Source organism: Salmo salar, chromosome ssa06 (genome assembly GCF_905237065.1).
Source record: "Salmo salar chromosome ssa06, Ssal_v3.1, whole genome shotgun sequence".
Lineage (NCBI taxonomy): Eukaryota > Metazoa > Chordata > Actinopteri > Salmoniformes > Salmonidae > Salmo > Salmo salar.
This window is the reverse complement of record NC_059447.1, coordinates 34,209,976-34,234,488: the sequence shown is the minus strand read 5'-3', so window position 1 is coordinate 34,234,488 and position 24,513 is coordinate 34,209,976. Positions and strand designations below refer to the sequence as shown.

Sequence of the window (24,513 nt, the reverse complement as noted above, 5' to 3'; positions counted from 1 at the left end):
TTCTCAAATGAAGAAGAGTGGAAGTCAGGTGGACTTTCTCTGCCTGCTACAAAGACAAATGAACTATTTCCACCAGTACACCAGTGGAGAAATATCTGTTTTATAATGGTTTCTAGAAGATCACAGACCTGCCAACATTATAAAAGTAAATGATTTGGGTTGAGAAGAGTAATAATGCCTCAGCTCAGACGATTGCAAATGCACTGCATTTGTGTGGAAAAGGTCACACATTTTTTGACGATAAATGAGTTTCAGCCTGATAGGCTAGCTGTCGTGATAGTAGAAGTTTGAATTTTGGCAGACATCTTTACACACAGTAGTCTATAGTGTATAAACCAAGAGAGTATGAAGCATAGAGTCTTACTGAGCTACTGATCTAACTACTGAGCACCATTAACAATGTTAACAACTATGTTATAACCCAATAGTTGACATTTAATAACAGGACATAGTCATGAAGAGTTTGAGGAACACTGTGAATCTGAAAGTGCACACTTTAACAAACAGTGACCAGAAAAAGGTACACTAAGCAAAGCTTAGATACAGCTTGTTTGTGAAGATAGGACTCATAAACCATAAAGGGCCAATCAGCAGTTGAAACAATAACCACTGTTTTGGTAAAAAGCTGAGGGATGGGGCTGGAGAAATGTAATCACTCTCAAATTCATAAACCTATGGATGCAAGGACTGACCATCCATGATCTCAGCATTATAGTTTTAACCATGTTTTGAGGCTATACAGTGTTTTTTACATTTCATTTGTTTGTAAACATTGGAGTAAAAAAGGCTTATATTTTGGGTTCTGATGGGGTGGGACATTAAAACTAAGCTCATGATGCATTTATAAGTTACATTCTTCAAGAATCAATGGAAACATTAATTTATGTCTAAAAATGGATGTAACAACTGCTGATTGCCCCTTTAAAGCTCACCTTAAAGTCTTACTTTAGGTATGAGGCTGCGACTGTGATGACAAACTAAAATTATAGTGGAGCCTTATGTAACGTGGCCATAAACAGACTGTCAGTGAAATACAGAAGCGCACAAGCAGAGAGAAAGAGAGAGAGAGTAGCTGAGTGTGGGACCAAGCAAGGGTCTTATAAACATCTCAAGGAGAGAAGAGGCACACAGGAGGAATTTGGACACTTTATTTGGGCATGATGGAAGAAGGGCGGGCCATAACTGGCTGGAGCAGCCCAGATGTAATGTGATGTGAAAGTGGAATCCCTCAAACTGATAATGAACTACCGTTAAATATTTGCTGTGCTGTGGGTCTGTTGTGGGTCATTTACAGTGAGAGGAAGCATAGGGAACATACCACACCTCCAGATTGGAAACCTCTTATGATGGTCTGTTTATTTGAACGCTAACATACTGGAAATACTGTGTTGCATGGAGTCTTTAAGAACGACAAGGTTTGGATAACATAACTTTAAAGTCAAACTGAATTAGAAACACAGGAGTAATTAAATAGCCATTAGAGAGGGTACACCTTGGTAGGAAGGACACCTAGGCTATAAACAGAGCTCAGGCAAAGGGAGATGAGAAGACTGAGGCTTTGCGAAAGCTACGAGATTCAAGAAAGGCAGACAAATTGTGCAAGTCATAATATTTGACAAAGCAAAGAAATAATGTGCACGTGTGTAGCTGGAACTGTTGAGAAAGATGGAGAAGCAGCGAGAGACAAAACTGCTGTTCTGGATGGTGGAGGGGCATTTCCAAAGTTCCAGCTCCTCCCTCTCCACACCCTCATCCACTCTGTCTGGCTATTTAGGGTAGAAGGCCTCCTCACCCTAGGCTGAGAAAAATTCAGAAGGCTGGGTTCTTAGCATCATCATTTTGCCTGTCTATGTACAGTAGGACTGAAAGTTGAAACAAATTCCGGGCTTAACTAATACATTTTTTGTGTGAATTAATACCCAAGTGTCTGGGTGCTTTTATAAAGTGTTTGTGTATAGTAGCTGATAGCAAAGTACTACTTGATAAACTGGTTAAAAGTCATGTTAAATGCCCACTGAATTATCAAGGGTTTCAAGTACCTTGTAAAAAAAAAGTTATTTTTAATAGCCTCTCAGAAGTCTGGAATGTTGATTTCAGAGTAGTTTTTTTAATGCTGGGAAAGCTTTCTGCACAAATACCTCAAACATCACAATACTGCATTGTTAGTTTAATGTAACAATATGTTGCTCAATAGTGCTGGCTAAAGACATGGGGAACTTGAATGCTGAATGGAACTGCTGAAAGCTGTAAAGATGCTATGTAAAAATGGAAAAGGAGATTTCACTAATACTTAAAGACCTAAATGATTGAATCCGTGTCTTCAAATACACTATCCACTTACAGTAAACAGACATGTGTGATCCAAGGAGCACCAACAGATTTGCAGATTCAGTCAGACTACAAAAACATAACAAGCACTGACTTCTATGCATTTATGTTGTGTACTAGTGTAGGTGACATCGTGTGTGTGTGTGTGTGTGTGTGTGTGTGTGTGTGTGTATGTGTGTGTTTGAGTGTGTAGCAGAAGAGATTTTCATTGAGTCTCATGTGACCATGTTTGGTAACGCTCTCCAGGCCCAGTCTGTGACCCAGCCCCTTGACAGGCGCACACGGTAGAGCTGGATTCAATCAGAGCCAAACAGTGGTTCAGATGCTTGTTTCTCTCTAACTCCTGTAGAATGGGCAGAAGAGGAGCGGTAGCTGGCACCCTCTCACACAGGTAACTATTATCTATCCTGTTGCCTAGTCACTATCCCTTTTTCATTTTTTAAACGTAATCTTTATTTAACTAGGCAAGTCAGTTAAGAACAAATTCTTATTTACAATGACGGCCAAACCCATACGACGCTGGGCCAATTGTGCACCGCCCTATGGGACTCCCAATCACGGATACAGCTTGGATTCAAACCAGGGTGTCTGTAGTGACGCCTCTAGTACTGAGATGCAGTGCTTTAGACCGCTGCGCCACTCAGTAGCCCTACCTATATGTACATATCTAGTTACATTTCCTCAGACCCCTGCACAGACTCTACTGCTACCCCCTGTATACAGCCAAACTATCATTGCTCATTGTGTATTTATTTCTCGTGTTATTTTTATTCTGCATCGTTGGGAAGGGCTGTAAGTAAGCATTTCACTGTTAGTCTACACCTGTTGTTTACAAAGCATGTGACAATTAAAATGTGATGGACTAGCTAGACTGGACTGAGCCAGACAAACCTTAGAACCATCCAACACTGCTGTACGCATTCTGACTACGATGCATCCAACATGCAGTATTTTCATGAAATTGTCTCAGTTTCTGTGCACCAGCGTAAACAAAATACATGAAAGTCAATGGTGTTTGAATTGTTACTCTGAAGCCAAAAAGCAACGATTGAGACAAATCTTTTTTTGTCTTCAAATTTATTGAAGAGCAAAACTTTCAAGTAAGTCTGAACTTTCAGTGCTACAATGACATCATTAGTAGTGGTCATTGTAGACAAATCTAAATCACATGGTGTTGAGACAGGGACCCTAAGGCCCGTGTATTGTTCTTTTCACATTAAAATATTCAGAAAATAATAATGTAACAAATGTCATTGCATTAAAATAAGAAATAAAAAAAAACAACCAAAAACCCACTGGCAACATTTGATCTATCCTTTTTTCCTCATTAGTTCATGTTCACTCATTTCATCACCATCATGTATATTAGTTATTTTCTTGACTTAATTTGTTCTCTCCCCGCACCTCCTTGTGACTTAAAGGATGCGACTGCTGCGGTCTACAGATGTGCTCCACAGGTGAAGCAGGACTATCCGAGAGAGTCCACAAAAAGCTGGGGCAAGAATTCATTGATTCAGTCAAAGGTTATTTACTGGCTAATCCATGGCATTTAGTATCAAATGGCTAAAAGTCTTAAGACGCTGCTAAGTTCAACCTTACAAAGGAGATGAAATGCATGCAATGCAGCTGAAATAAATGCAACAGTTCTACCAGTTCTTCCAGGTGCTACAACATGTCCTTATTTCTCACCAGGGCCTGAGACCATTTGTACCTTCTATTAATACACAATGTTAGCCTTTCAAAGGGATAAAAGGCCACACAGGTTATTGCTTGCGGATACAAGTGCACTCGGGCATGATGTTACAGAAACCGCCGTGTCACTTCCTCATTTCCAAAAACCAAAACTTCTACTCTTTTAAAATCACCCAGAGATCTACGTTGCAATTCAACACACCACAGACACACTGAAGTCAGTGAAACACTACACATCCAATTAATAGTTTGTACAAACATTGGACATTGTGCAGAAGTACAACCTCTCTCACAGCCATCCGAAGCAGACTTAAATGCACACCACAGCCTACTGGTGAACCAGAAATCTCATCAGGCTACACATGTACTCAGTTGAAAATATTGTTTTCTTGACTGATGAATGATACAAACATGTGGCTCTATTCACAGCTTGAAGTATTGGAGGACTGGGTGAGAAGAGTGAGCTGAATCTCACTAGCTTCTCAACCGAGCTGATGTAGCTGAATAACTACATGACAATAATTACACTTCCAATCTCATCTTCATTCTGGTCATAACCAGCAGCCTCTTTAAGCCCCTTCCCACTCCTCCTAATATCACTAGAACCACCACAACATTCATATCGAGGCCTGCTCCCGTATTCAGAATTAAACCAAGCAGGCCCTACAGAGGGGTCAACTTCGGAGAATACTTGTCTGGATTCATTATTGTGCAGGGTACAAAAATATATACATAACAGTATCCATAGAGAGAAGAGACTACAATAGCGAGAAAAAAGGAAAACAGCAGTTTTACATTAAAATGTCATGCTAATCTCTACCGGACTGCTTTAGATTTCCTGTTTGCGTAAAGGCACGACAATACAACCCTCCTCGGTGGTACATGGAGGGGCTCAACAGGTCATTTCTCCATCATGGGGAGTGTGCTTTCATTCCACAGTGAAAAGTCTAACATTTCAGACCCCCCCGTCCCAAACCACGTCAACGCTTTAGGGACAGGAGGAGGACAGAGAACAAAACACTTAACATGCACTCAATACAGCTGGGTGAAAAACATCAAATGCACTGATTAAAATGAAGTGCAGAGGAACCCATAGATTAATGCAATTCATATTTATCCTGTTTAGTGATCCAAACTAGAGTATAAATCGTCATAATCCAACATTTTCTTAACAAGCGCTCAGTGATTTGAATCAATCAAATCAACTTGATTTGAGAGGACGATTTCCAACTGAGTAATACAGTAGGACTTTACACGGCTACACATATAGTACAACATTGCCAGCGTATGGCTGTTCTTGTCAGATAGGTCATTCATAATTGATCTTACATGAATATCTATAGAAACGATTGGGGACATCATATTTCTAGCATTCCTATGACTGCCACTCTGTAGGCAGAACAGCCCCTAAGACAGGAGAATGCTTCCCCCCAAAAGGGACCCGCTCTTGTTCCAAATTCAGTTCTCAATATAACACAGAAAATAGAGAAAAATGGAAGTTAAAATCCCCAGAGGTACCTTAGATAGACACTAGAACAAGTGTTGTGTCTAACAGTAGTGTTACACTGCAGTGGCTGGGAAAATCTCCAGAGAAACTGAGAGAAAACGTCCTTTCCAGTCCACTGAACTAGAGATAATGGATGAGATATTTTCAAAGGCTAAAACATCTTTACAGAAGGAGAAAAAAACTCATGGTGATTATTCTCATATGGAGGGACTGACAAGTCTTTATAAGGCAGGGGAGAGGTAGAACAGAAGCATGAAACTGGATGGATTTAACCACTCCGCTGTGACAGAAGGTTATGAGAGTGTAGTGAAGTTAAGACGCATTGATGTCAATTCCTGGTTTTGAGGTTGAGTAACAAATTGGATAACTGAGACCCCAGAGACGCAAACAGAGCACAGCCAGACCCTGGATGAGATGAGGCAAAAGCGTCCAATGAAAAACATGATTCCGGAGAGTTGGCGGCAGCGGTAGGATCCAATCCCTGTCTCCATTTCCCCTGGATGTGCATCCAGGCTGTGGATGGGAAATCCAGTGGTGATTCAATCTGAACTGTTGCTGTGAGCGGGGGACCGCTCTGCTGGCGATGTAGGTGGTGTTCATAAAAAGGAGGCCACAGCAAATGCAGTAAGAGGCATTGTGGTGTCTCGGTCTGTCAAACTAGCACACTAACAGGTCCTTATTCTGAGGGCAAAGCAGGAGGCTCTCCTCTGGGTGGACGGGTCAGGGAACTGAAAAGGGTAAAGGATGATGGCCGAGGGAGTTTCTGACAGAGCCAGAGTACGGTTTCTTCTTTTATTGCTTTCTACCTGTCCATCACAGGCACTTCAGATGACTGAGCTTGGGTTGAAGTTGAACAAGAATGAGTGTGCTTAACAGCTACTCTGTCATGTCCAACCAAACCCAGCCAGGGTACCACCATACCGTCGATGAAACACTGAGGTGTGGGACCAGTCTCATTCTGTGAGACTGAATCTGATGAGGACCTGACCCCATTCGGCTGCATGATTTCCGGGTATGGAGATAATAGCAAGGCTGGAGCTAGCAGGGGCTATAAGAGCCCTTGAAGTCTTTCCTGTTTCCCTTCCACAGAGTCTGTCTATCCCCCCCCCTCCGGCCAGTATCTCTTAGTCTGTGTGGTTATTCACATGGTTCTGCTTGAGCGGGGAGACCTCTTTGGCCTTCCTGCCGCTGGCGCCCATCATGACCTTGTAGCAGCCGCGGGCGATCTTGTACATCCAGATGGTGTTGAGGATGTCCAGGGCGATGCAGGATGTGATCCAGGCCACCTGAGCACCGATGCCCAAGCGCTCGAAGGCCTCCGTACCGAAGGTGGCAAACACACGGGCCCAGTAGGGAGGCATGACGAAGATGCGCACCATGAAGAAGACCACTGCCATGGCCATGCCGTTGGCCACAACCAAGCGGTCCGAGCGAGGGTACTTCAGCACCTCGTAGAACCACCTATACGTGGAGGAGAACGGAATAATGTCAACACTGACAGAGGTCGGGGCTGATAAACAGGAGTATTCATTAATATATAGTAAAAGTGGAGCTAGCTTACCTTTGGTTCACAAAAGGTGTGGATAACTCTGAAATGAGACGGAAGTTGGCGAAATAGGGAAGCACGCCACGAGACTGCAGAGAGCATAAAGACATATTACCACAAATAAACATGGGCAGAAATAAACTAAAAACAGACTAAATGTGCAACATCCTTAGAAAGAAGACTTGAGTATTTCAATACCAAAACCCAAAGGCACCAAAGAACCACCTAATATTAGCCACTGTGCTCATGGTTTCCCCCCAGACTCACCAAGACATATCCATAAGCATAGAGCGCCGCCAAGTGGTGGCAGACAAAAAAGCTGTCCCCCATTGTGCTCCAGTTAGTGGCCAGAAGCACAAGGTCTACACAGAACAACAAGTGGGTAGTTAGCACACAATTTGTTATTTCCATCTACTGTCCACAGAGAAATGTGGATGGCTTATTGTTATACAAGAGGATAAACATGAGGAGAGAGACTCACCATAGAGCAAATAACCACACGTTATGGCCACATTCAGTTTCACTAGTCCTGGCTCCCCCCTGTACAGCAAAAACAAAACAAAGTGTTCTTTCAGAATAACAGTTGCCACATTACAGATGAATGCAGTAAAATTACTGTAAAACAGAAACAAAAGCTACTTACGATTTCACAGAAATCTAGTGAAGTCCACAAAACATTCTACATACTGTATTAGTGAAGTCTACTGCAGGGGTCTCCAATGAGAGCGAATAAAAAAATTCTAACTAAAATCTTTTTTCTAGCATTCAAATAGGCACATTCTTCTCATGGCCATGTCATGAGTGATAGTCTTGCTACTACTGAGATACCCGTGTCCAGGGAAGGTCCAGTTTAAACAGCACTGTGTTGACAAATGCATTGTGCTCACATACAGAGGGTGTGTTTCTGTTTGCCTGCTGTAATCTTGTGTGCTCATGGACAAATACGTGTCAGGGTGTGTGTACATGTGAGCAGTGGCCTGCATATAGTACATACTGTAAGAATGAGTACCACTGTTCTCTTGACTGTAGGAGTGGATTGTACGACTCAGTTGCTCGGACAAGCTTTGGGCAACGCCATGGTTATCAGTTCACCGTATCACATGGGCCACATTTACTGCCTAGGCGTGTGTGTCGACAGTAGTGCAAGAGGCTCTTGACAAGAGCATCGGCTAAGTGACTGTGGTCAAAATAATGTGTGTGTCTCAGTAAAGTGACAATGGAACTGATTTTGGCCTCTCTCCATCACAGGTATCCTGTTGCTGAGGGCGGGGTCATGGCTCTCTGTGACAGCACACCATGACGTGCTCTCTGGATCAGAGGGGGGCTCCACGTGACACCGCCCTCCCTCACCTCTGCCGACCTTCACCCCAACGTACCCGTTCAGGGTATGTCTGAGTGCAACATCCTCTCTGAACCCCACTCATGTAGCCACGATCAATGTCATATGCAGCCAATCGTTTCTCCACTTCCTCATGTTTACTGTACATCCTGGAGCCCACCCATAAGCCTAATAATCTATTCACCCATATAGAGAGCCGAAGCCATTCGTAGATAAACCTGTGAATCTGTTGAAGCTAAGAGATAAACTTCAGACAGATCAACAGGAGGAGTCAGGATGAGATGGGTCCAAAGGTTCTCAGATTCCATCACTGATCCAGGTATGGCTGGGCAGCAGGTAGCCTAGCGGTTAGAGGCGAGCCAGCGACCGTTGCCAGTTGAAATCCCGGGTCTGCCGGAAAAAAAATCTGTCGGGAAGTGAGCTGGCAACCGGAGGGTTGCTGGTATCAAATCCTAGATTCCATTGCCTGCCGTTGTGTCCTTGAGCGAGGCACTTAACCCCCCCAGCAACAGCTCCCCGGGCGCCCAGAGTGGTAGTCCCCTGCACCTCTCCAAAAACTCTATATGTATGTGTATGTCTGAGTCTTTTGGAGGTGTTGGGTTAAAAAGCGAAGTCACAGTTCAGTTGGACCTTGTGTGTATTTGACCAATAAAGGGATCTAAATGTTACAGTAAGCCACACCTGGGGTTACATCATTGAACTCTGATCAACCAACTGAGCACTATTGTTTTAAACCAATTTAGTCTATTCTGCGCTCACTGGTTACATCGCACTTTTAAAGCTCAGATAAACCAATCAGGCGATGTGAGGCAGGCAGATTTGGAAAACGCTTTGGATTGATTGGATTACGACGACAAAACCCAGGCAGAACCGCCAGAGTGACGTGAGAAGCTGAATCTGTCACAATGCAGGTTTTGTGGGCGGTTAGTTCTGTGAAGCCCAGCACAATGCCAGTCTGTGGCATGTCTAAATGATGCTGTAACAATCAGATTGAGGATTAATGCTTACGCCATACAGTGTTGCAATAAGAGGAACTAGCTACTGCGCTAGCAAAATAACATGGCTACCAGTCTAAATAGAGGAAAAGTAAGAAACTAAAAGAGATGGGCAGGAAAGCAAATACATAAGAGACAAAAGGACAGTGCCAATACTACACAGACAAAGACCAAAACAAAGGGAAAAAACAAGACAACATGGCTTGGGCTGGGAGGGTACAACAATTACACCCCTATTAAACAAACCCTATGACAGTAAAGGAACAACAAAGAAAGAAGGAAAAAGAGAGTAGTCTAAAATGTGAGACATTTGGACACAGAGCAGATGAAGGGGGGGTGGCAGGACTCCTCCCCATTGGCCCTTCACTTCCCCTTTTCTCCGCTCCATCAGCGACAGACAGACAATGAGAGCGAGGGAAGTGCTGTATTGATCAGACAGCCAGAGACGCAGGGTGCTGCTGGGGGTCAGAGGGACTCAGGGGAGAGGGTCACCAGAAGGGAAGGGAGGAGGAAGAGGGGGGGGGGCTGAAGACTGGGCTGCTGTTTGCTATGAAAAGGAGCCTTGTTGGCAGGACTCTGGCCTGTCTGATCAGAACAAGAGAGGAAGAGAAACAGAAGGAGAGAAACACGAGAGTAGAAGACAGAGAAAGAGGAGAGAGAGAAGAAGACAGAAACAGAAGGGAGAGGGAGGGATAGGGGGAAATTACCATTCCTCTCTTTCAGGATACAATGATGTAATCACACAGTCAGCAGTAGGAGAGAGAACATAGAAAAGACAATGAAAGGACAAATCCACTGAATCTACACCTCTCTGGAGACTCCACTGAGATTTCTCTCTGACAGTGGGGAATGGCAGCATCATCCTTCCCTCCCTCTTGGGGTAGGCTAGTAGCCATGGCTGCTAGAATGACAGAAAGCAGACAGTAATGCTGTTCATCTTACCAGACGGGGTCTGCGTTGACAGCATCATCAAACCACAGGATGTAGAGACAGAAGAGGCCCACGATCAGAGCATGGACAGTGGACACCAATCTGGGAAAGCACACAGAAACAGGGACAGTTAGCGCAATGGCAGAGAATGATGCAAGACTAGCACCACGGCAGCAGTAATACTAATAAACAGTTCAAGTAACATAACAATAACATCCTTTACAGCACTGAGAACACAATGAAGAAACCTAAGCTCATTTGGGCCGTGTGGAACCTTGGCAATGGAATTAATTTGAAGGAGAATCGTGTGTGTGTGTGTGTGTGTGTGCGTAAAACTAGTCAGGTCTCGTTGACCTCTGGGACTCTTTATCTGGTCTAGTGAAGAGAACTCCAGTGCTACCATGGCTCTTATCTCCCCTCACCCGCACACACAGTCCCCAGACCCTGGGCACACCAGCTGTCCCACAGGCCTAGCAATGCTGGCTCCACAGACCAGCCACTGTACAATGAACATTGTTATTTTTAGTGTCACCATTATAACATGACTGTCTGAGAGTGTATAACTGCCATGATCAAGGAGGAGAGTGGAATTTGAGAGTCTCTTACGAAGCAGAAGGGGCAAGTGCATTTGCTCTCCTTCTAGCCCATTTGAACTGAACATCTAGCTAATGACGTGTTCCTTAGCCTACGCCTCAGGCTTACATCTCTGCTGTGCATCTTTCTGTAGATATTCTGTGTCTCTTTACAAGCAAAGCTTTAATAAATAATAACACACTGACACACTGGGAGCCGTTATGCAATGAAGGGTAGGTAACTTTGAATCAAACTTCAACCACTATCAGTGCGTCACCTTTGGCTTGTTATGCCATGGTACACACAGCCTGTAGCAGCGTTCAGTGTGCATGATCCCTGTATGAACTGAGGCTCAGCACTGCCACGCAGAAGAAATATCAGCCCACAGGGGGAAGCACGAGATTGAGCTTCTCTCAACTTTCTAGAGCAGTGGTCACCAACAGGTGAATTGTGATCAACTGGTCGATCTCCAAGGCATTCCTAGGCGATCGACAAACATTTCTGTAAAAAACAAAGACAACGATAAAGCCTTGTGTTCCTATTTTGTGTGTCTCGGGCTGTTGGTGGTCGGTGCAACCGATTCAGCTGCCTGTGTGCCAAGTAAGTGAACTGTTGCCATTTTGAACCATTTCATGTGTCTGAAGGTACAAACTCTGCCTTCCCGGCGGTGCCGGAGAGAAAATCAGGTGCACTACAGGCCTACCGCTGACCAATCGGGTGGCTCAGATTACTGTGTTGGCAGTAACGTAGCTGCATTAAAGAAAGCTACAGTGAAGTTGATACTGTGAGATTTGAAAATGTTTAAAACCATGACTCGAGACTGTCAACAAATACAGCAAAAAGCTGCTGTTTTATGAGTTTGTTCACGTTAAAGTTCTCACTCAGCACTGTCAACACTTTGTATTCAACACTTTTATAAGCCATAAAACACACGTGTCCTTCCCATTTCCACTCAGTGCTACAACACGCACTGCAGCAGTAACGAATGAGTAGGAAAGTGTATCTATAGGCTTGCATTGCTGTTATTATTAGCGGCTTGGGTCTTTTAATATTTCACTTTCTCTGTTCATAGGAGTAACAACATGAATTTGTGCACGAGGCAGAAATAACGGTGCAACTCGAGTTGCCATCAGCTGGAAGACGGTGTCCCTTTTTGGTCAGTATCAGTGGAGGAAAGAGAGAACGGAGAGATGTTGAGTGGAGGAAAGAGAGAGCGGAGAGATGTTGAGTGGAGGAAAGAGAGAGCGGAGAGATGTTGAGTGGAGGAAAGAGAGAGCGGAGAGATGTTGAGTGGAGGAAAGAGAGAGCGGAGAGATGTTGAGTGGAGGAAAGAGAGAGCGGAGAGATGTTGAGTGGAGGAAAGAGAGAGCGGAGAGATGTTGAGTGGAGGAAAGGGAGAACGGAGAGATGTTGAGTGGAGGAAAGAGAGAGCGGAGAGATGTTGAGTGGAGGAAAGGGAGAACGGAGAGATGTTGAGTGGAGGAAAGGGAGAGCGGAGAGATGTTGAGTGGAGGAAAGGGAGAGCGGAGAGATGTTGAGTGGAGGAAAGAGAGAGCGGAGAGATGTTGAGTGGAGGAAAGGGAGAGCGGAGAGATGTTGAGTGGAGGAAAGAGAGAGCGGAGAGATGTTGAGTGGAGGAAAGAGAGAGCGGAGAGATGTTGAGTGGAGGAAAGAGAGAGCGGAGAGATGTTGAGTGGAGGAAAGAGAGAGCGGAGAGATGTTGAGTGGAGGAAAGGGAGAGCGGAGAGATGTTGAGTGGAGGAAAGGGAGAGATGTTGAGTGGAGGAAAGGGAGAGATGTTGAGTGGAGGAAAGGGAGAGATGTTGAGTGGAGGAAAGAGAGAGCGGAGAGATGTTGAGTGGAGGAAAGAGAGAGCGGAGAGATGTTGAGTGGAGGAAAGAGAGAACGGAGAGATGTTGAGTGGAGGAAAGAGAGAGCGGAGCGATGTTGAGTGGAGGAAAGGGAGAGATGTTGAGAGGCGGACCCTCAGTCTGCTATTCTCTCCTGAGGCTGACCATTATATGCAGGCACCATCAGCCCAGTAAAATAAAAATAAAAGACGAATTATTTAAATGTATGCTCAATCAGCTGTGCCTCAAGTAATGCAACAATGGCTCTATTACCGGTGTGATCATTTAGCCTTCCTCAAATTTAGAAATATATATATTTTTTAAATGGCCCAAACAACGCATTGGGCAATTCAAGCAAAACCAATATGAGGTGATAATGTATTGTGCCTATAGCTTACTGCACAAAACTCATTGCTACAGTACTGTTTTTAATTGGTCAATGTTGCATAGGTGTACGTTTCTTTTGTAATGTTTTTTAAAAAGCGGAGCGGTAATTCTCAGCTTGCATTTTGACTCAGAAGTTGATATTGACATTGGCTTATGTTTTATTAAGTAATGTAAAAAATAAAATCTGAGCAGTAGATCTCGGCTTGCATTTTGAATGTGATCTTGACTCAGAAAAGGTTGGTGACCACTGTTCTAGAGTTTTCCCTGTTAACACTATCAACGTTTCCCTTTACTGTGGTAATTGTGATCAAATCAATGCAATATTAGCCACTGTCAATGCAACATACCAAAACAAACTATGCAAGATATTTTGTTGTAGGCAGAACATGTCGGGAGTAGAATTCTATTACATTGACACGCACTACTAAGCCCGTACTCTACAAATACCAGTGCGGCATAAACAATCAGAGCTGCAGTAGGCCTATGTGCAAATAGACCATTGCCATGTATTTACTTTGAACTGGACTGTTTACAGCATGAGCGTTCGTGAGTAGATGCGCTTGTTTTGAGATCAAAGCTAGAGCTGCATGTAGCCACGTGTGCACATTTTGTTCATATCCTTGGTAGTTAGTTAGTTATTAGCCCAGTTATAGATAATTCGTAGTCAGTAATAGGGGAGTGATTGCTTTCTACAAGAGCACAAAACGTGTACATTTCTAGACATCTTTGAAAAACGAGTCAGGTAAAGAGCTTTTTTTGTCTTAAAGTGGTGTATTTTGAGAGCCAATAGACAGAGGGTAGCATAATTTGTCAGATTTTCTGTCAGTGATATGGAAATAAAAATAATTGTATTTTGTAAAATGGTTTCTTGCATCAAACACCACAACATTTTCAGTAATCTCCTTGTCCAAAGGACAAGTGGATAAGCAGGTTAATGTCAAGCCCTGCAAGTTCTTTTTTCAAAAGTCTCATGGAATGTAGGCCTACATTGAACACCACACATTGGCAGCTAATGTAGGCTGAACGATAGAACAGCCATTTCCATGTTAATGTTATGGGATGCATTTTCTCCATTGTTTTGATGGTGGCCACACTTGTTGCTAGCTCTACATTACAATCAAATAGCCACAGTAGACTACATGGCCATTGTTAAAACTTTAACTTAAAGTGGGTACAGCCTCAAGTGTTCACAGAAACACGCTGGAGGTCGCACAGAATTTTCAAGTTAGCACTCAGCAGACCTGAAATTTGTTCAGTGCCAACATTTTTTTTGAGGGAACAGTGGTAATAGTGGGTACAGCTCACCAGCTCAAGACAAACTGATACCATTCAATACATGGAGTAACTCATTGGCAACCTTTGAACTTAACCCCAAACTAATTACACATTTCTGACCTTTGAATTCGAAGCCCTGCCCCTGACGTGTACTATGGAAAGTTGAGAAGATGACCCATGACAACCTAAATGACGATATTGTAGATAGATAATTAAGATTTGTCTGATTATAGCAGAAGTATCAGCACAATAAAACAATTTGAATGCAAAGCCAGTCCAAGAGCAATGTAGAGAATAAATATTTACATAATCATTAACTTGTTAGCCTAACTTGTGACTAGTTATCATTTCTGACTAGAGGTCGACTGATTTCATTTTTCAACGCCGATACCGATTATTGGAGGACCAAAAAAAAAAAGCCGAAACCGATTAATCGGCCGATTTTTATATATTTGTAATAATGACAATTACAACAATACTGAATGAACACTTATTTTAACTTAACATAATACATCAATGAAATCAATTTAGTCTCAAATAAATAATGAAACATGTTCAATTTGGTTTAAATAATGCAAAAACAAAGTGTTGGAGAAGAAAGTAAAAGTGCAATATGTGCCATGTAAAAAAGCTAACGTTTAAATTCCTTGCTCAGAACATATGAAAGCTGGTGGTTCCTTTTAACATGCGTCTTCAATATTCCCAGGTAAGAAGTTTTATGTTGTAGTTATTATAGGACTCTCTATACCATTTGTATTTCATATACCTTTGACTATTGGATGTTCTCATAGGTACTTTAGTATTGCCAGCCTAATCTCGGGGGTTGATAGGCTTGAAGTCATAAACAGCGCAATGCTTGAAGCACAGCGAAGAGCTGCTGGCAAATGCAGGGAATGAATGCTTACGAGCCTGCTGCTGCCTACCACCGCTCAGTCAGACTGCTCTATCAAATCATAGACTTAATTATAATATAATAACACACAGAAATACAAGCCTTAGGTCATTAATATGGTCAAATCCGGAAACTATAATTTCGAAAACAAAACGTTTCTTCTTTCAGTGAAATACGGAACCGTATTTCAGGTCTAAATATTGCTGTTAAATTGCACAACCTTCAATGTTATGTCATAATTATGTACAATTCTGGCAAATTAATTACGGTCTTTGTTAGGAAGAAATGGTCTTCACACAGTTCACAACGAGCCAGGCGGCCCAAACTGCTGCATATACCCCGACTCTGCTTGCACAGAACGCAAGAGAAGTGACACAATTTCCCTAGTTAAAAGAAATTCATGTTAGCAGGCAATATTAACTAAATATGCAGGTCTAAAAATATATACTTGTGTATTGATTATAAGAAAGGCATTGATGTTTATGGTTAGGTACACATTGGTACAATGACAGTGCTTTTTTCGCAAATGCGCTTGTTAAATCACCCGTTTGGCGAAGTAGGCTGTGATTCAATGATAAATTAACAGGCACCGCATCAATTATATGCAACGCAGGACAAGCTAGATAAACTAGTAATATCATCAACCATGTGTAGTTAACTAGTGATTATGTTAAGATTGATTGTTTTTTATAAGACACGTTTAATGCTAGCTAGCACCTTACCTTGGCTCCTTGCTGCACTCGCATAGCAGGTAGTCAACTTTCCACGCAGTCTCCTCGTGGAGTGCAATTGGCCATAATCGGTGTCCAAAAATGCCGATTACCGATTGTTATGAAAACTTGAAATCGGCCCTAATTAATCGGCCTTTCCGATTAATCGGTCAACCTCTATTTCTGACCTCAGATCAGTGTGCCTGGGTTAATGTCTGATAGAAGTGTGTTACAGCAGAGACGGAACAGTACTAGTCTAAAATGTGAAACCTGTTAAGAGGCCTGTTGGAAGGGTATTGTACCTGGAGTTCCACTCAGTGAGCTTGGTGGAGGGCAGGCGGCCGTAGCCAGGGGTGAAGGTTGAGGAGAACAGCGGGCTGGCCACGGAGAAGAGCAGCTGAAACCCCACGAAGCTGCCAGCCACCACGGTTAACTCTCTCGTCTCCATCACTCACCTACAGTATACCACACCAGGAGAGAGACGGGGTGAGATGCATGTACTGTTACTGTACAGAAGACACAATACCCCTAGACTGGCAGATGGAATGTAGAGGGGGGGGCGGAAGGAATAGGAGAAGAAGTGGAAGATGGAAGGAAACAAAACAGGGTGGCAAAGGATGGACAGGAGGGCAAGGGAGAGAGCCATTGAAAAGGAGATGATTGTAAAAGAGCAGAAATTAGAGAAAATAAATCATTCATTATTGGACAAATATTTTGCACAGGGATTAAATGTGTAATTGTGGCTAAGAATTGAAAGAAAAGAGGTTCCTGTTGGTGAATGCACGCTATCGAGAGGAGGAAGAACATTTGTGATGAGAGATGCAAAAACACAAGTAGATAGACTGACTAAGTCTAGAAACTAGCAGCGTATGTGCGTCTGTGTGTAGGGTTCATCGCCCTGCAGTGTCCAGTGGTGGAGAGTATAGTTGAGTAGCCTGAGAACAGACATGGGTCAACTGCAGCACTATTACATAGTATCAACAGACCTTGGGGTCCATGCTCCCTGTTTACACTGTACTAAGAAACAGCCACTCACTCCCTTGATCTCGTTTTCCCAGAAGAGGGATTATGTTTCCATGAAGAATTGGATTTTCAGTAAACTCAAAAGGTCCTCAGAGCTACTGGCTCTTTGACTGAGGTCCATGACTGGTCGTGTCCTCACCTCGACCCTCAGAGTACTCAAGTAACTACAATACTAACATTGCAAAACCTGCATCTGGGACCATTAAATCCACAAGAATCTGAAATCCAGAGAAAATGGCTACTTGGATGAAGCAACAACAATAGTCTCCAAGGTTCTAACTGCTTATCCAAGTACAAACAATGTGCTGCCGATTACAATGGGATAAGGCAACTGATTAGATGACTGGTCACCAACAGGGAGATTCTAGTGATACTGGAGAAAGTCTATTCTTTCTCCAATATCACAAGACCTAAACCCAATAGGCTTTAACCTCTGCCCCAACTGGCACTTTAAACTTGTACAGTAGGTTCTAATACTCAAAAAATCTAATGTCATGATACCATGTCATGACTACAAACTGTTCTCTCCCCCTATAGGCTTACATCCCTCAAACTCAACTCTGGACCTCGAAAACAGTTCCACGGCACTTTTTCGTTGTTCCCCTCTAGTCAGGGACTAATTTAGACCTGTGACACCAGGTGTGTACAATTAATTATCAGGTAGAACAGAAAACCAGCAGGCTCAGGACCTCATAGGGTAAGTTAGTACCCCTGGCCTAAATGTACAGAAAATAGGACTGGACCCACAGAGCGACACCCGGACAATAGGGAACACCCCACTCAGTGTCTATAGTGTCAAAATCAACACACATTTCCAGTACAAAGGAGCATTTAGTCTGATACAAACACATTTACTGTTTAACATAGGCTACTACAAACCACAGTTCCATGTGCTCTGAGCATGGATGTGAGGACAGGCCATTGTGTCAAGCTGATCAACACCATCACAGGAAACCGGTAGCTTAGCTACTGCAGTGGCCCATGCAATAACCCCAGCTCTCCCTGGAATAGGCCTAACTCTATAAGCAATCAGGAATTTGAAGTATTATCCAGATAGCATTTTGACCAATAAAATAGCAGTGTTTAAGAGAACCCTCATTGTTCCAGAGCATGCTGATCATATGCTGCATGTGCTTCAATTATTCATTAGCATTCTTCACCTGGCAAGCTGGTTCTGACTGCCTAGGAGGGCAAAGGCCTGCATACCGACAACCACCACCCGCTTTTGACCTTGTTCTCCTGCACTATATGCTGTTGTAAGCAAACTATGACCCTTTGGTATATCGACCAAACACAAATAGCGGTTCAATTTCCCATGTTCCAGTGGAAATATAAAACGGACCCTCTCAACCTGCAATACATATGCCATTGAGGTTTATAGAAGACAGATTGTGCAAAAATACAATGAATGTAATATTTGTTTAGTCTAAATGCAGCTCATGTGACGGTAAAATTACGACTGGCATTCTAGGCCAACTGACAAGTGATGAGATTTCCTTTCAATTTAATAACGCAAATCTTGGGATGCAGACAAAAATCCCCTCACCAACGCTTGGGCTAATGAGTACAATTACTTGCCCTGGCAATAATGAGAATATTAAACATAACTAGTAAATGGACACGTTTCTTGCGGTTGCAGATAGCTACATCATCATGCATAACTTGTCAGCACAGTCCCTTGTTCTCTGCGGCGCGTGACACAGCAAACGTGTGCACGACAAGAAACGTGTAAAATCCTTCGATTTTCGGAAACATTGTCGCCAGTAGTACACTTTCCAGTTTAGCCACAAGTAGACTAACCAACCTAGCTACACGAATTGTGGGAGCACAGCTACTGACTAGAAAACAGTGCCACAACCAGGGTCGTATTTATTGGTCGTATTGCAGTCACTAGCTAGATGTTTAATACATACAAATTGCAGTGTATTAGCTCAATGTATCGCTGTGTTGTGAACAAAATAATAAGTGAAAGGCTAGCTAGATACATAACTACCTGATATCATTCGCATAGGTCTGAGTAAGTTGGTAAAGCTTCGGGTTCAGCTGCCGTCTTCTCTCACTTTATTAGGTAGCTAACTTAGCAAGTCAGCTAGCTAGCAGTAGCTCACTAGCTAGCGCTCTAGTGTACGTCCTCGTGAAAAAGGCTATACGACGAAAGCAGCGGCATTCATGCATAACTATTACAGTAGCTAGATAATTGCGGATGCCAGGCTAATTTCCATGCCACCGTGAGTTCCAAGTTTTGCCTAAAATATAAAGTTGTTAGACGTTTTGTTTTGCAATTGACAGCTAGCACTAACCTGTGACGCGAACACGCAGATTACCACCCACCCTCTAGCTCACACCCCTCGGTTTGGCCACACCCACAATAAACAAAGGCCACATTGATTACAGCGTTATATTCTTCAACGACAAAGACAGGGAACAGCTGATACCACTACCAATAACATGCAAAGGCTTAGTTAGCATCGTTGCTATGATGAAAACTGCATTTGTATGATGTCCACAACTAAAACATGAAGAACTGCAGGCAGCTTGACAAGCTATTGAATAACACACCACAAATAGATAGGTCATATTTTTACACTTGCCATAGGCCAATTAAATCAAGGCTACATTTTTTACATTAGCACATTTCCACATGTGTATTTTACTTATTATAATTGGAAACTATAAGGGTTTTACAGACAGATATTATGAATCCAATGTATTTTGAAAGGAGTGGTTATTTCTGTAATTGTATGGCTCTGCGCTGTCACCTACTGAGTCATCCTGAGTCAAGGTTGTCTGTCTGGTTTCCCCAGCACAGGAGGCTGCTAAGGGGAGGACGGCTCATAATAATGCCAGGAAAGGCGCAAATGGAATGGTATCAAACACCTGGAAACCATGTGATTGATGTATTTGATATCATTCCAATCATTCTGCTCAAGCCATTACCATGAGCTCGTCCTCCCCAATTAAGGTGCCATAACATCCTGTGTTCCATGCACTTCCCATGTTGACACTTAGGTATTTGGCATTGATTATAGGCTAGATTAGAGCCTTCTTGTAAATAGAAGGCCCTGGGCTAGAGATCCAGTGACAAAGAGAGTGAAGTGCTGAAAGAGTGGATGGAGACAGATGACACCAGTGAAAGTAATCCTATCACTAACAATCAAGGGCTTCAAAGATTAACCAAACATGAACTGCTAATCAGAGCAGATTAAACACCACTCAGTCTTCCAAACAATCACATCCTTGGGAGACATAATCCAATCACATGCAATGGAAATATGAAATGAAAACTACTTCAGGATTGTAAAAACAGTTATAGAATTTTTACAAATGCTATTTTTGTTATCTAACACTTTATTGGTCGTGAAATATTGCACACAGTAGCACGTGTTTTATTGACGTTCAGTTTAAAATTTAAGGGAAATACTGTTTCCCTTCCTGAGGTTTCATGGTCATGAGTGCAGGCAACATTCAAAACTTGCCCTACAAAAACTGTGTGAAGGCAGTGCTTCGCCATGCCCACTGTTATCGGTATGCCTAGAGAAAGATAAAGGAAATTCTTATGGCAGGCCTCTAACATGTAGCCACTTATTCCATAAAGGCTGCTTGTAGCTAAATGAGGAAAACAGTATGCTATACAGTCCATTATGGTACAATAGAGTGGTAAAGTACATTGCTTATTCCATAACATCTGCTTTCTGCTAAACTATGTGAATTCCTCAGATTGCTGCATTGACCTTTGCTCATACCACAGATGTCTCTACTGGGGATGTGTTTTTATAATTATACTTAAAATGCAGAATGCCTGCTCTGTGAACATAGCCTGTAGAATAACTGGCAGATAATTGACACCAAAGTGCTGCCTGGTTGTTTTACCATGTTTCTATCAGCACTAAGCAGTTGTGACTAGATAGGCTACAGGTATGGACGGAAGTTATTTTTTGTAACAGGTTAGGAGAGCATTTTACCTAACCCTAACCCTTTCAATAACCTTCATCTAATATATCCTAACCTTCTAAGTTAATTTTCTTAACCTGCAGCTTAAATTCTACTAACCTGCTACAAAAAAGTAACTTTCATCCGTAGCTGTATATCATCTAGTCAAAACCATTCTTATCATTTTCTCCTGGTGCATGAGGTTGCTGTGTCTACCACAATCAAGGCTGTCAAACAGATTTAATTTCTGACAAAATCAAACTCAAATTGCCAGTAACACATTCTTTAAACACATTGTCACTCTTATTTTCGCAACATACATTTCTTTAACGTAATTAAATCCATTAGATCATGATAATGATATGTGTATGAGAGTAGCTATTTTAAGGAAGCTATTCTAGGCTCATGCTAGCAAAATTCTCCTGTGAATGTGTCACCTTAATGCTGTGCCAATTGTGGGTGTCCTCAGTAATGATAAGCAATGAATCTTAAGCACTACTAGCTGGAGGGCAGAGTAGATTTCAAGATACTATCTGAATCTTTGGGCGTGTGCCAACAGGAACAGTGAACCACTGTCAAGTTCAGGGGAAGCATAGGGAATAGAGAGTGGATTGTGTGATGTCACTGGCAAAGAGGATGTCCTGGATAGTTGTCATCCAGCCCAGAAGAAGGTTGTCGATCGGCAGGCTGAGGAGAACATGTTTCTGAGGAAAAAGAAGAAATCAGATGAGAGTCAAAACTATGACAGAAACACATACATACATAGCCTTGGCCGTGGCCTGAGGAAACAGCTGTTTGGGACTTGATTGGATTTCAGGAAGATCTAGAGGTGGAGGTCAGCAGCTGAGAAAGAAAAGGCCCCTCCCAGCTAAAGTACTTTGTGTCATTAAATTATAGTGCAACGAGCATCACATGTACTGTAGAGACTAAGAGACAGGTTATTTTGCCCAGTAGGGACAGAATTGATGATCCATGAGATCCCTCCGCAATAGACACAATCTTGCGAGAAGACGGTACTCAATTATGTGAGAGAAAGTAAGTGGGTATTCAATGTGGCTGAATGAAAGGAGATGGGAGGAAAGGAGTAAAATAAGTCGGTATAGTGGCTGATGGAAAATAACCACATAATGTCAGTGGTCACTTAATGGGCACAATAAGGTAACATGAGGGAATTTTGAAAAGCTTTGTTAGTGCATAATGATCCGTGGGAAGGCAACTGTGTCAATTGTGTCTGGATGTGTGACAAGAAATGCAGGTTATGCAGGTGTGAAGGAAGCGGGAGAGTTCAAACACACACGCATGCACACATTATTACATGCCCATTGCCAACAAACTCAGATAACAATACATATAAATAATAATAGCTCTAAAATAACTGTCTCGATATATCACAAACGGGAAAAAACGGACTTACAAAACAACCCGAGCCAAAATAAGAGAATGATGGGTAACATTGCTTTCTCTTATGGCCATTTGTCAAGAAGCTGATTTGTGTGTGGTTCAGAAAAGACAATGGAAGGGTCACTTGTGAGCAATGCAACACCAAACTCCATGTTCAATTGCGTTAGCCTACTGTCTGAATATAAAAGGTTCTGTTAGTAGCTTATGTAAGTTTAATTAGCTCATCGGGGTGCTAATCAGTAGCCTTAGTTTATTGCAAGTACCAATTAACTTGTAAAAGAAAAATGGAAACAATTATAGAATTTTAATGAGGACAAACTAACCTGGAACATGCTGACTTCATCCATAATGACATTAGATTAGCAGTTTTAGTAAAGTGGCCCAGTTGTTTGGACCTGGGGCTTAGTGCTGACTAGCCCAAGATTGTGAGTAAAATGTCCACAAAATCCGCATATAAGGAACATGTATGCTAATTGTATGCTAAACTACCGTATTATTATTGTAATTTATATTAAAAAAGAAAGGTCAAAGGCCAAAACGAGACAAAACTTTCAAAATATGTGAAGGCCTTGTCGTACCGGTGAGGAACACAAGATGGCATCATTGCTATCTTATAGTAACAGGCAGCAGCTCTGAAGGGAGTCGAGGTGTTTATTGTCGTCAATGACTCCTGTGGTTGTGAAATTCGGCATTATGAGCACCAATATTTCATGATGTAAGAAGTGAATATAGCAAAGAAACAAATTATAAACCATATTTACCAAACCTTTGGTCTCTTTGCCCTCATCCCAAAGGAATACATTCGGTGTGTATATTCAGTTTATGCAACATTATGTAATATTCTGCTATTAATGTAAAACAGTTGGAATGAGATATGTAGCAGTACAGATTTTGCCAGGTCTCTGTGTGTGGGGGCGTGTGTGGAGGCGTCTGAAAGGGAGGGCGGTAGAAGGTGCCATAAATTGTACTGTGCCATGCACAATCTATTCCATGCAACACCTACACACACACACACACACACACACACACAACTAACAGAAACATGCACATACACACAACCAAGAAGAGCACACATTCATATAAAGCATGAAGCACAAATATTGCACACAGGTCACATAGACACAGACACACACACAATGACCACAAACAACATCTCAGCCCATACATTTGCCCTGATGAATGTCAAGCAGAACTTAACCCTGTTTACCGTCTATCACAAGGCCTGCCATGCCCAGTTTAAGGGCAGCCATCAGACGAGGCGCAATGTGTTCTCTAAGCAGCTGGGCTCTGGTCTGTTATGACTCTCACCGACACATCTGTGGAGCAGCACATCTGGCCTGAGATGGCTGCTCTCCATCCTGAAGATACCCACACACCTGTCAACCTGGCTTACCTGGAGCCCAACTCCCAGAGGCTACTTTACATCCCTGGGGCTCTAGCTACATCGACTAGTCTAAACACTGGTTCAAAACACCTGCAGATACTCCAGTCCAGACACTGTGTTGCATGTGGGTCAGGTGTAGAGTTCAAAAGCACTGCCAGTGTTTGGTTTACAGTCTAAATGAGAATCGTGAACAGACATTGTGTACTGTTTCTGCACTTTAATTCATTTTATCTGTATCTGGTGAATGTGCAGGTTTGACCTGACTGACATACTGCTGTGCTATATTCTGCCCATCTTGGTTGAATAACCAGTGAACAAAGAGGAAACTCCAATCAGGAATAAAGAACATATTCATGAGGGTTCGGAACCAACAAGCAAATACTGTATACATGTATACATGATCAAATTACTCACTCATCTGTCCCATGGTCTGTCCCATGGTCTGCCTCCCCCTGCTCTCTCTCTCTCTCTCCTCTCCCTCTCTGTGTCTGTATTTCTGTGTGTCTGTCTGTGGGTACAACTGTCAGTAACTCTAGATCTGTCTCTCACTGCACTCAGCCACTGAAAAATCTCAACGCTAATTAACGGAGATTACACAGCAATTAGCAGACCTATTCACTCACTTATTAGTTTAGCCATGCAGACAGAGGAAAGAGGGGAAAGATAAAGAGAAAGAGAGATATAGAGTGAAGAACAAGGATAGAGATAGAGAGATGGAGAGGGAAGAGAGAGGCCCTCCTCTTGGCAGAGC

General features: G+C 42.7%; 1 protein-coding gene across 3 annotated transcripts; it reads right to left on the bottom strand.

Annotated features, from left to right (window-relative positions):
• Positions 1–3,386: 3,386 nt before the first annotated feature.
• On the bottom strand, positions 3,387–19,405 carry LOC106607088 (TLC domain-containing protein 4-B). Of its 3 annotated transcripts, none has more exons than XM_045720350.1 (7): positions 19,348–19,405; positions 16,327–16,479; positions 10,350–10,439; positions 7,555–7,613; positions 7,341–7,435; positions 7,089–7,162; positions 3,387–6,988 (listed from the first exon to the last, which is right to left on the bottom strand). In XM_045720350.1, exons 2-7 carry the CDS (start codon positions 16,470–16,472, stop codon positions 6,652–6,654), a joined length of 801 nt encoding a protein of 266 aa, XP_045576306.1. In that variant the 5' UTR covers positions 16,473–16,479; positions 19,348–19,405; the 3' UTR covers positions 3,387–6,651. The 3 variants fall into 3 exon arrangements, with proteins under 3 accessions (XP_045576306.1, XP_045576305.1, XP_045576307.1); XM_045720349.1 differs by having other exon boundaries at positions 19,041–19,400; XM_045720351.1 differs by lacking the exons at positions 10,350–10,439; positions 16,327–16,479; positions 19,348–19,405 and adding an exon at positions 7,717–10,269.
• Positions 19,406–24,513: the final 5,108 nt, after the last annotated feature.